Source organism: Pongo abelii, chromosome X (genome assembly GCF_028885655.2).
Source record: "Pongo abelii isolate AG06213 chromosome X, NHGRI_mPonAbe1-v2.0_pri, whole genome shotgun sequence".
In the NCBI taxonomy this organism is placed as follows: Eukaryota; Metazoa; Chordata; class Mammalia; order Primates; family Hominidae; genus Pongo; species Pongo abelii.
In genome coordinates, this window is record NC_072008.2 from 3,348,184 (window position 1) to 3,361,313 (window position 13,130).

Sequence of the window (13,130 nt, forward strand, 5' to 3'; positions counted from 1 at the left end):
GTCCTGAGTCTCCCTCACTCTCTGAGCTGCCTGTATGAGGAGTCCCTGCTGAAGTACTGCATGGAATGTAACAGATGTGGGTGCCTATGCATCTGACACAATTGTGCCTCGACAGGACCTTCGGTTCACAGTCTTGTTTCCTGCAGGGCCCATGTCCCCTGCCTGGAGACCTCCCCAGGTGCCGATGGCTGTTCTGTCTTGGATGGTCGTTGGGGTTAGCCCTCCCATTCAGAACATCATGTAAGCACCCCAAGCTGCATGACAAGAAAGACTCAGATCTCCTCCTGGACAACGTCCCAGGGACAGCTGATAGAATAGTTAACTTTCGTCCCACATGTTTAGGGATTCCTTCAAGACGGATCAGACATTTGCCCTTACGGGAAGTGGCACCTACCCACTTCTGTCCACTCTAAGCCAGTCTAAAGATTTCCAATAGTCTGTTAGCTCTGCAGGTGGCCATCTGTCTTTGTTTTAAGAGGCCACGACTAACATCAGGACTGAGTTACACAGAGGAGGGAGCTGGAAAAGAAAATGAAGAATCATTTTGGAAGACTGAGGTGGGCAGATCACTTGAGGTCAGGAGTTTGAGACCAGCCTGGCCAACATGGCGAAACCCCGTCTCTACTAAAAATACAAAAATTAGCTGGGCGTGGTGGTGTATGCCTGTAATCCCAGCTACTCGGGAGGCTGAGGCGGGAGAATTGCTTGAGCATGGGAGGCAGAGGCTGCAATGAGCTGAGATCGCAGCACTGCACTCCAACCTGGGTGACAGAGTAAAACTCTGTCTCCAAACAAACAAACAAACAAAAAACAAAAACAAAACAACCCACGAAGAATCACGTGGGAATCTGGAAAATCGGAATCTCTACAGACTCCAGAGCCCTGGGCTGCCGCATGTGGCCTGGCCTGGCTCCAGTGCACAAAGGGATGTAATTGGGTCCAGAGCAGTGGCCACACATCTGTGTAGGAAGGTGCTAACACCACAGGCCCGAGGCTGATCTCCCTACAGAGGCTTGCTTGCAAGGCCGGCCCTTGGCTAGCGACTGAGAATTTAGATTTCTGGAGAGTTCCCACCCTTCCCTAACAGACGCAAGCGGCTCACTCTGCTAACACTTGTTTGTGCAAACAGTGTGTTTATGCTGTGTCCCTGCTTTCCTTCTGGGGGTCTGCAGTTTTGGCTTGTACTAGGCACTGGCTGCTTACACGGCCAACCCCCAGTAAAAACTCTGGGCACTGAGACTCTATGGAGCTTCCCTGGTATAAAACACTTCACAGGTATAGTTACAAATTATTCCTGGAATTCAGCATGGCCTGTGAGAGTCCACTGGGGAGAGGAGCCTTCGAAGCTCTGGATTTGGCCGTGTGCACCGTTTCCCTTTGCTAATGTTACACTAAATTATTGTGCTGTTAGAAATCTTAGCTGTGAGTATATTGAGTCCTGGGGGTCCTCGCAGCAAAGCACCAGTCCTGGGAGTGGTTTCAGGGAGCCCCCAAAACAGCATCCCTTTAGAACAGCAAGAGAAAGGAGCCTGCACTGCTTCTGTGGCTGGCTCACTGCTGTATTTCAGAGCTCTGAGCAGGTGGGTGCCGAGGTCATCTCTATCTTGCAAACCTTAAGAGCAATCAATGCTTGCCACAAAATGGGTCTCCTTCTGACCAGTGAGGCCCCCTGGGCTCCATACTCTGTGCATTCAGTTACTTTAAGGGGTATTTCAGGATCTCATTCTGTCACCTAGGCTAGAATACAGTGGTGCAATCACAGCTCACTGCAACCTTCGTTTCCTGGCTCAAGCCATCCTCCTGCCTCAGCCTCCTGGGTAGCTAAAACTAGAGGTGTGTGCCACAGCACCCGACTAATGTTTTATATTTTTTGCAGAAACGGGGTCTTGCTTTGTCGTCCAGGCTGGTCTAGAACCCCTGGGCTCAAGTGACCCTCCTGTCTCAGCCTTCCAAAGTGCTGGAATTACAGGCATCAGCCACAGTGCCCAGCCTAATTTTGAATTATTATTATTATTAGTTTTTGAGACAGGGTCTGGCTCTGCCGCCCAGGATGGAGTGCAGTGGCGCAATCTTGGCTCACCGCAAACTCCATCTCCTGGGCTCAAGCCATCCTCCTACCTCAACCTCCCGAGTGGCTGGCACTACAGGTGTGGACCACCATGCCTGGCTAATTATTGTATTTTTTGTAGTGATGGGTTTCGCCATGTTGCCCAGGCTGGTCTTGAACTCCTGAGCTCATGCAATCCACCTGCTTCGGCTTCCCAAAGTGCTGGGATTACAGGCATAAGCCACTGGGCTCGACCTGAATTATTATTTTTGAATTACAAAAAAACAAACAACAACAACAAAAAACTCACCCGAATGAAAAGGAAACTGCTGTTTGCCTTCTCCTGTGTGGGCATCCCAAATTATTGTTGTCTGTGTTCCGCAAACAAAGGAAAAAGTTAGTAACTACTCTCGCAAAGTTTTCTCTGGAAACATTTATCATACAAGCAAAGACAGCGAGCCCTTCTCCTTATAAACCGGCACTGTCCAATAGAGATAGAGAGTGAGCCTTATGGGCTAGTTTCAGTTTTCTGGGATCCACATTAAAAAGAAAGAAACTGGTAAAATTAATTAGCAATCTATTATATTTAACTCCAATATGCCCCCAAATATTACCATTTCAACATGTAATCAGTATCAAAACCTTACTGGGATATTTGCCTTCTTTTTCTCCCATACAACATCATTAAAGTACAGCATGTTTTAAACTTAGCAATCCGGATGGCCACATTTGATGAACCTATCAGCCACATATGCTGGCATCTCCCTTAACTCATTTACGCCTGAGGTTGCAATTTTTTGAATTTTTGCAATCAGACCTTGGCGATGACCCTGAGCAGTAGGATATAAATAACTCCCACATGCTCAGCATTCCGATAATGGAACCTAGGCATAAATGGGTTTAAGGACAGAGCATCCCTAACCAATACTTGCAAGAACCACCAAAATTGGTAGGAATTCCTCCTCATCCCCAAATGCAGAAAACTGTTGAAAAACCTGGAACAAAGCATCTCCAGAGATCTTTGTGGCATTTGTTCCAAGTGAAGGGCTGCAGAGACGAGCATTTCTGAAAATGCCTCTGCCCATCCCTCCATGAACTGGGGACACTAGACATGGCAGAGCCATTGGCCTGCACTGGGGCCAGGCACCAATGTATTGGTCTAACAGTAAGTAGAAAGGTTGAGTTCTCCCTTGGAAAGCAAAGGAAATCATGAATTTTTATGAATTTACTGATGCTAGGAAGATACTTAGAGAACCAGCTCAATAAATAGCATTGGAGTTACATCTTCATCAACTGGAATTTTCAACTTAATTGGAAACTTTACACCTCTCTGTTACTGACGCTCAGTCAAGATGTCAAGATTTTGCTTTAAGAAGAAAGAGTTCTATTTTGTGTTGACTGCAGACATTTTCAGAGGAAAGCAAGCAGTGAGTGTCTTTGAAACTTGGTACTCCTGGGTTTGGGGTCAGTTCTAGACCAATTCACATTTCTTTGTTGGGGTATAACTCTTCTTAATTTAGCCATGCAAAAACAAATCTAACACTGCAGAGAATATATAAACTCTTTCACAGTTCTGATACCATTTCACATATTACATCAGCGACTGGTCTCTTAGTTGATGTTTACGTTAAATGTACATCGGACAAAAGAAAACAGTTATGCAAACATCTGAAGAACGTGACATATATTTTAGTCACTCTGTGTTGGTCAACACCAGCACCCCCTAAGTTACATTTTCTCCCTGAGTGTTATGTACAAGGACGTTATTTTCACTCCTGCTGTGGCTGACTTAAGTAATGATGGTGGATCGTACCCAGCCCAAGAGACTAACATAATTCCACATACGCATTTTCACTGATCACACAGTCCATCACCTGGTGGAGTTCAGACTGATAATCAGTGAGAAAAACAATCACGAATGTTAACAGTCTCCAGGTAGGAAGGAGGCCAGGAAACAGCTATTTAGAATTCTACGGAAGTTAAAGGGCAGTAGTTACTGGTGACCAGGGCCTGAGTTCCCATCCCTCTGCACTCTGCACCAGCTGTGTGTCCCTAGGCAAATTAAGAATCCTCTCCAGGCCTCCAGTTCGTCCTCTATAGAATGGCAGTGATCATACTTGTGCCTGCCTCCTATCTTGGCAGTACCGGATGGGTTAACGCATGCAGTAGTGAAGTGCTTGATAAAGAAAAGTGCTGTCATTTTCATGAGTTATTTTAATAACTCAAGCAGCAATTACTGAGAGCCTACTGAATGCACAGCAAAGTGCTGCATATGCATGTTACTTGAATTAGAACATCTTGGCAAAAATCTGATAGTAGCTACATGAGAACGTTTATGTGTCAACCACAGCAACTCAGCTTTTAAAATATCATAAACCAGGCTACTAAGTCTGAAAGGCTTCTTGGCTTAAAAGAGAGAGAGAGCGACTATGAATGGATGATTTGCTGACCTAGTTGTACCCTAGTGCAAGAGTCCGCGAACTTTTTCCATGAAGGGTCAGGCAGTAGCATTTCAGGCTTTGAGGGCCATCTGGTCTCTCTTGCAACTGCTCGTCTCTGCCATTGTAGCATGAAAGCAACCATGGAGAAGTCTCAGCAAAGGGGTGTGGTTGTGTCCCAATACAACTTTATTTAAATTTAAAAAACAGGTGAGGAGCCAGACTTGGCCTGTGTGGGCCACAGTTTGCCAAATGCAATTATTTCATTTAGCAAGTTCTCCCAAAGTGGGATGATGTTCAGAGGTCAAGTCTATCATTTATTTATTTATTTATTTATTTATTTACTTGAGATGAAGTTTTGCTCTTGTTGCCCAGGCTGGAGCGCAATGGCGCAATCTTGGCTCACCGCAACCTCTACCTCCCGGGTTCAAATGATTCCCCTGCCTCAGTCTCCTGAGTAGCTGGGATTACAGGCATGCGCCACCACGCCTGGCTAATTTTGTATTTTTAGTAGAGACGGGGCTTCTCCATGTTGGTCAGGCTGGTCTCGAACTCCCGACCTCAGGCGATCTGCCTGCCGTGGCCTCCCAAAGTGCTGGGACTACAGGCATGAGCCACCATGCCCAGCCAACTCTATCATTTTATAATAACTTTCAGAACTAGAAAGAATAGAAAGCTCTGACTCAGTAAGGTTTTCTTTTGTATTGTTTTGTTTTGAGACAGAGTCTCACTCTTCTTCCAGATCTAGGCTGGAGTGCAGAGGCGCAATCTCGGCTAACTGCAACCTCCTCTACCTCCCTGGTTCAAGAGATTCTCGCGCCTCAGTCTCTAAGTAGCTGGGATTACAGGCACCCGACACCATGCCCGGCTAAGTTTTGCATTTTTAGTAGAGACTGGGTTTCACCATGTTGGCCAGGCTGGTCTCGAACTTCAAGACCTAGTAAGTTTTCAAGTTATCCTGAAATCATCACAAAATGCAAAGCTTTGTGGAGGCCCGAGCATCCTCCAGTATTCAGGCATGGTTTCCAGTTGTTGTAGAAACACAAATTCATGTGAAAACACATCTTTTTTTTCCCCCCCAATTCTAGATAATGCTTCTTTTCCAAAGCCATGACTTAGAATTCCTGCCGAGTCTCGGGAACGCACAACTGTTCCATGAAGGCTGTCTGGGGTCATGACTCCAGCCAGCCTTGTCGCTGGACAAGCGAAGAAAGTGAAATGCAGAGAGGCCGAGGTTGCTGGCTGGATCAGACTCGGGCCCGGGATGGAGTCTGCGTCCCCTTACTCTGCCCTTGGGTTGCCACTCCATTGACGGCTTTTAGATGCACCTGGACTTAACGCCACCGTGTCTCCCTGCAGCCCTGCCCAGGTGCAGAGCAAGTCAATTCTAACCTGGCTCCGTGGGCCATCGGGAGAGCGTGCCCTTGTAGCCAGGCTGCCTGACTCCTGCTCGGAGAAATCTGCAGTCTGCGGTGGGAAGCAGCAGTTTATCAAACGAGGAAAGCCGAAGCCTGAAGAACACACACAGCCTGTGCCACTCGCCCCTCAGTGGGTGAAAGTTCAGGCAGGGCACGCCCCATACCACGTGGCTCCTTCCAGCAGCAACTGACAAATGCAATGTGGAGATTTTCCTCTCTCTACCACTGAACCATGTACCTCAAATAAAGGAAGCTTTGCACAAGGGTCTGCAGAACAGCAGAATGTATTAAGAGATGATGTGTTACAAATGAACAGAAAGATCAAAACCACAAAAACAAAGCCTAAACAAATCATTTTCATTTCTTAAGGGGAAGCACAAAGCCTACGAGTTCCAAGAAACCACGATGTTATTCTGAGATTAAAAATATATAACCACCTATAGATCAAAGGGATGTATTTTCAGCTAATACTCACTTTGTCTACACCAGCACTCAAAATGTAATTCCCCTTTCGGTTCCATTTCAAGGCAAAGATGGGGCCTTTATGTTGGCCTAAGGTGCTGGCCAGGTTACCTGTTAGTAAAAACAAACATGTTGACTTCAATGTCATGGTCTGTTCACTCAAGGGTTAAGTTCGGCAGCTCCTCTTACCCGACCTCAGCACGAGGGACACAGAACTCACCATCTTCCGTCCATATTCTTGCAAAACCGTCACATGAACCTGTAGCCAAGAGTGTTCCATTGGTCTGAGGGCCAGAAAGAGACAAAAACCCACAAAAACAACTTAGGAGCGGCAGCACCGAAGCAGCTCGGAGAGCCTCTCCCAGGATCCCGGTACATTGGAACCATTTGCCACTGTGTGTTCTTTAATGACAGAATTGAAAATACCATGCTGAAAGTGATCGTAAGACCTTGCAGAAAATACAAAGCAGTTAAACTGTGTGCATCCCATGTGTCAATGCACAGAACACCTGGTGCTGAAATCCCAAGGTGGAGAGTCACCTTTCCGGGGCTGCACGTCGTATCTCTCCAGGAGAACTACCTTGGGGCTCCCAGCCTACCTTCCCACCATGAGGCCACAGGCTCATTTTGCTAAGGCATGCGCACATGCAAAGATACGGCTACTGAATACACAGCTCGCTGCCTGCCTAATGCAGCCTTGTTAATAGCTCTCAGAAGCCAAGACTGGCCGGGGGCAGTGGCTCACGCCTGTAATCCCAGCACTTTGGGAGGCTGAGGCAGGAGGATCACATTGGGTCAGGAGTGCGAGAGCAGCCTGGTCGACATGGTGAAACCCCATCTCTACTAAAAATACAAAAATTAGCCAGGTGTGGTGGCACGAGCCTGTAATCCCAGCTATTCGGGAAGCTGAGAAAAGAGAATCGCTTGAACCCAGGAGGCAGAAGTTGCAGTGAGCTGAGATCACACCACTGCATTCCAGCCTGGGCAACAGAGCAAGACTCCGTCACAAAAAAAAAAAAAAGAAGCCAAGAACACCTCTCTGGCAGCCCATCAGAGTGGGGGCTGAGCACACGGGACCACCTGCCTCCTATGTCTGCATGGGTTCCATCGCTGCAGCCCCCGCCTGGTGGCTGGCCGATTTTACCAATTTCAAAGTGCCCAGGGGATGGAAGATGCTTACATTCCAGTCCAGTGAGGTGACATCTTTGTTACTCGGGACGTCATGGCCCCCTTCTCGTATACAGTGCCTCAACACGAGCTGGGTGGAGCCCCCGTTGCTATTCTCATTTAGGTTCCATATCCTTGCAGTTGAGTCTCCGGATCTGCAGAATAAAAACACAGGAGCTTCTGGTGTTTGGTTCAAATGGGGTAAGAAGCTCTCCACAGCTTGCTCTCTGGCCAGAGGGCATCTTCAGCACGTGCTCTTCTGTCTTTTTCATCCCTCTGGATCCCTGTTTCCCTCTTTGCCATCTTTGCATTTGGTAGTTTAAATGCCATTGTGTTCCTCACTACTGCATGCAGAAAACAACTTGGAACTACGGCTTCTCCACAATATGAGACACGTAGAGAAGTGGCTCATAGAACCACCCATTCCTCGGTCTGCCCACACACTGGGGTAAGAAGGGGAGTGTGTGTTCCTTAAGACAGAACTCTAGAGAAGAGTGAGCAGCTCGCATCTCCCATCTCCCCAACTCTGGAGCGCCCCCATCCTGACATCCTTACCCAGAGGCTAGCAAATCACTGACAGGATTCCAGGCACAAATGAACACCTCGGACTCATGGCCCCGAAGGACTGTGGCTTTGCTGGATGGAATCTCAACCTCTCCATCTATTTCCATTGGCTTCGCGTGATTATCTGTCACAAGAAACACAAAGAGACAAGTGGCTTACCAATACAAGAGAAACACACTTAAAGGGCGCTTTTGTTTCCAGAAACTTTTTTTTTATGTACTAAGTAATACTACCTCTGATGATTCTTTTTTTTTTTTTTTTTTTTTTTTTTGAGACGGAATCTTGCTCTGTCGCCCAGGCTGGAGTGCAGTGGCACAATCTTGACTCACTGCAACCTCCACCTCCCAGGTTTAAGCAATTCTCATGCCTCAGCCTCTCAAGCAGCTGGGATTACAGGCATGTGCCACCACACCAGGCTAAGTTTTGTATTTTTAGTAGAGGCGGAGTTTCACCATGTTGCCAGGGTTGGTCTCAAACTCCTGGCCTCAAGGGATCCACCTGTCCCAGCCTCCCAAAATGCTGGAATTACAGGCGTCAGCCACCACGCCTGGCCTACCTCTGATGACTGTAACAAAATCGTGGCTTTAGTGCAATTTAGTAAATATTTTAGGTTTCTTTATATTTTGACAGTCTCTAAATTTCATTGAGGAATAAAAACAGTTTGCTAAGTGCAGTGGCTCACACCTAAAATCCCAGTGCCTCAGGAGGCTGAGGAGGGAGGACTGCTTGAGACTAGGAGTTCAACAGCAGCCTGGGCAACATAGCAAGACCCCATCTCTATAAAAACAACAACAACAAGAAATTAGCCAGGCATGGTGGTGCACACCTGTAGTCCCAGCTACTCAGGAGGCTGAGGTGGGAGGATCACTTCAGCCCAAGAGGTTGAGGCTGTAGTGAGCTATGATTGTGCCACTGCACCCCAGCCTGGGTGACAGTTATTCTTTATAACTGGGGCCAGCTAACTACAGCCCATGATCCAAACCTAGTCCCTGGCTGCTTCTGCATAAATAAAGTGTGACTGGCACACAGCCACTCCCCATGTTTTCAAATTGTCTATGGCTACTGTTATGGGCTAAACTATGTCTCTCTAAAATTCGTATCTTGAAGCCCCAATTTCCAGGGGCCTCAGAATGTGGCTGTATTTGGAGATGGGGCTTTTGAAAAGGTGAGCAGGGTAAAAGGAGGTCACACGGGTGGGCCCTAACCCAATGGGACTGGTGTCCTTATGAGAAGAGGAGATCAGGACACTGACACAACCAGAGGAACGAGCACATGAAGACATAGAGAGAAGACAGTCTCTACAAGCCAAGGAGAGAGGCCTCGCAAAGGAACCAGCCCTGCCCACACCTTGATCTTGGTCCTCCAGCCTCCAGAACTGTGAGAGCTAATTCTTAAACAGCCTGGTGTGTGGCCTTTTGTTACGGCAGCCTGAGCTGACTCTCACAGCTGTTTTTGCACTCTGACAGACTTCAGCAGCTGTGACAGAGACTGCATGACCCTCAAAGCCTGGGACATTTACTGTCTGTCCCTGTAAAGAAAGTTTGCTGGCCCCTGGTTTATGCTCCTGAGAAAGCAGCAATATAGCCTGATCATCAAACAATTAGCCATGGTTAACAGTTTCCCAATACGGTGAGGAACTGAGCATGCTTTGTCATGTCTTTTGTAAAGGTGCTCTGGTGGAAAACCTGGGAAACAGAAGCAATGTGATCTTAGGTTACGTGTCACTGAGTAGGAGTGCTATTTATGTAAAAAAATAAGAAAACGCCTGGTGGTCCTGCTTGGCTCGAGAAGCCTGATACAAAAGATTCAAACAACAATGGGACTCTTCAATGTTGGTGTTTCTTCCATGCTCTGAAAGTGTCATCTGGCTGGAAGGGAGGAAAAACATCTTTCTGCGTGTGGCAGACCCACTGCCCCTGGCAATGGCAAGAGGGAAACTGGCATCTTAGCCAGCCACGCAGTGGCAGGGGGCCTGGTAACTCCAGGCAGGCGTGACAGCCAGCATTTTCATTCTTATCAAAATGCGGCCTTCCAATGCTCCTGTCTCCATAGATTGGGCTGTGGGTCAGGCACAAGATGCAGGGTTTGAGAAGGGGGTTGGGGTGGCTGTTCCAGAATTTCAACCAGGGTGAACTGGCAACATGCACAGAGGAGGAGGGCCAGACTCTTCTTTTCCTGCCCCACAATTGTGGACCTTATCAACAGAAGGCTGGTGGGAGGTCTTTTCCTTTTACCTGAGGCAGGTGGCCTTTCTGTCACCCTATTGCAATAGAAACGTTATTAACAATCTGTGAACCTTCCATTAAATGCTGGATCTGCTTCTCCAAGAAGTTTTTAGCTGGTGCCTGTGGATGGTAACTTGTCACAGGGCTTGGCTCGGGCTGCAGCCTCATCAGAGGCAGCCGGCTGGCTCTCTACACACCAGGAAGTTGTGGAGCCAAGACGTACCAGGTAAGACAGCAACGTCATAGTCAGCTCGATCTTCAACGACTGCTGGGCTGCATGGCTGCTCTGAGGGCAACAACTTTCAAATAAGGAAGAACACACATACATACACTACACCATGCACAGGTGTGTGTGCGTGCACACACATGCACGCACACACACACATGCACATACACTACACCATGCACAGGTGTGCGTGCGTGCACACACATGCACGCACACACACACATGCACATACACTACACCATGCACAGGTGTGCGTGCACGCGCACACACACGCACACAAACTCGTGCATGCACACGCACAGGAACGCACGTGCACACACGCACATGCGCACGCACACACACACATACACGCACATGCATGCATACACGTGCACACACATACACACGCAGACATGCAGATATACACATGTACAACATACATATGCACACATGCATACCTGCACATGCGAGTGCACGCGCACACACGGTGCGCCATGCACGGCGTATATGCTCGCTCTGAACTTGCACCCTGAAGTGGCGTCCCTACGGGTGTATAGAGCAGTATGTCTAAGTGGAGCAGGTTCTCTGCATAGAATTTTGGGCTCTCTGTCTGACTGGCCACATACTCACAGGCAATCACCTAACAGGGACTGATGTCCTGGGGTTTCCCAAAAACCAAAAAAGCCTATGCCGAGTGTCTGGGGCCCAGTGCCCCTGGCAGGAACTGCAAGCTCAATAATTATACCATAATTTGGCCAAAACCCCTCAACATGGAAGGCTGGAGGCTGAGACTAAAGGTGTGCACGAATGAAACACTTTTGTTTATCACGGGCAATAATCACGTGTTACATCAGAGTTCTCAGATTAGCAGCGCAGCACGATTTCCTAAAGTTGAAGATGAGGGTAAACAAGGTCAGGTCCAAGGGTTGTGATGGACAAAATGGAACGGGAAGTTCTTCTGGCCAGATTGTAAGCAAACACTAGAGAGCAGCTTCTAAGACATTTATAGCAGGCAGGTTTTAAAGAAGGCATTTGGATTTGCCCAAGAAGAAAACAGTGAACCCAGAGAGGCCCACCGAACTCCCAGAGCCCCTGCACTCACTGACTGAATGTGCTCTGTTCTCTTCCCCATTCACCGTGGCCTCTCTGTTCTTCGATGGATTTTGCTGGGAAACGCCGGCTGAGGTCGTGGTGGCTGTTGTCGCTGCTGCCGTGGCCGCAGCTGCTGCCGCCTCCGCACTGGCTTGCTGCTGAGCGAGCTTCTCTCGGAATGCCTGCTGCCGCGTCTGCACCACGTCGGGCATCACGGCGTCTATCAGTGACAGGGACTCTATGGGGCGGCCGTCGAACACTGTGCCATCCTGGGGGAAGCAAGCCAAGGTACAGCTGTCAGCTCACGTGGGTGAGGGCTCTGGGAATGGCCTCTGCTCTCTGGGCAGGAGAAGCACAGGGAAGTGGGGCGTAAACAGCTGGCTCCCAGCAACCGGGGGGCCACAGGGGAAGCGGCATGGACCCGGAGCCTGGGGTGAAGGGATCCCATGGTGGGCAGGGGGTATGGAAGGGGACACGACAAACTGTTGGTAAGAACTAAGTGTGATGGTTGTTCTGAGTGTCAAACCCAATTGGGGCATTGAGGACAAAAAGGCCATTTATTCTTGACAGAAAGTGCTATCCCTGATGGCACGCTTCTCGACGTGGCGGGGGAGGGGGGGTGACTGTGACTCCTTGGGGGGCATTAGGCAACGTCTGGAGACTTTTTTGGCTGTTACAACTAAGGGAGGAGAGGTGCTCCTGGCATCTAGTGGGTGGAGCCAGGGATGCTGCTCAACATCCAACAGTGCCCAGGATGGCCCCACCACAGAGGAACATGCAGCCCCAAATACTGAGTGCTGCGGTGGAGAAGGCCTGCCCACGTGCTATCGCGACTCTGCAAAATCTCTGCAAATGACCATCCATTATACGGGAGGGTAACGCTTCAGAAGCAGAGCCCAAATGAGATGCACACAGCATTTAGGCCTGGATTCTGGGTCCATCTGTCCATGGGATTTAATAAAATAGGCACTTGCTGCTACTTGAAATGACTCCTTGGGTTCAGGCTTAGACTAACTATAGCCATGACACAATTGACATCATTTTGTTTTGGTTCATGTTTTTTTGACCATTCTTTGATTCTCTGATTTCCGTTTACCATGAAAAACTTTCCACACACGTTTAAAAATACAGCAGGAGGTTCTTTCCTTGTGAAGCACGCCAAATATTCGAATCAGGTGAACCTCAATAAGCCTTGGGGTTGTATCTGGATGTGCAAACACATGTTTATATGCTCTGAACCTGAATTACTTCAGAAATGAGGAAGAACTGAAAGGCTCAGGTTTCAGCTGAAGAACAACTAAATGAAACATCACTCCAGATGATTTCTGATTACAAGACAATATTCAAAATAAAGAAAACAATACAAGCTATGTAAAGAACTAGCTGCATCACCTCCTCAGGCACTCCTGGCCCTTGATTCTGGCCATGGAGTGGATAATGGTGACCGATGGGTCAAGACGCTCCCACACCCCCTTCCTCCTTCATATGTCCACACCCAAATGAACAAGCCCA

The 13,130-nt window shown here is 48.3% G+C and overlaps 1 protein-coding gene across 10 annotated transcripts in view; it reads right to left on the reverse strand.

The window, feature by feature from the left end:
• The window catches only part of LOC112131563 (cAMP-dependent protein kinase catalytic subunit PRKX-like), a 324,246-nt gene that overhangs the window by 184,464 nt on the left and 126,652 nt on the right, over window positions 1-13,130 (reverse strand). For all 10 annotated transcript variants that reach the window (XR_010138927.1, XR_010138928.1, XR_010138926.1 and 7 more), the window contains 6 exons: window positions 11,629-11,887; window positions 8,088-8,220; window positions 7,546-7,687; window positions 6,586-6,649; window positions 6,379-6,476; window positions 2,358-2,418 (listed from right to left, as the gene is read on the reverse strand). Coding sequence is in view for 7 of the 10 variants with exons in the window: in XM_063721029.1 (XP_063577099.1) it covers window positions 2,358-2,418; window positions 6,379-6,476; window positions 6,586-6,649; window positions 7,546-7,687; window positions 8,088-8,220; window positions 11,629-11,830 (700 nt within the window). In the remaining 3 variants the exon portion in view is untranslated. The remainder of the gene's footprint in view (window positions 1-2,357; window positions 2,419-6,378; window positions 6,477-6,585; window positions 6,650-7,545; window positions 7,688-8,087; window positions 8,221-11,628; window positions 11,888-13,130) is intronic.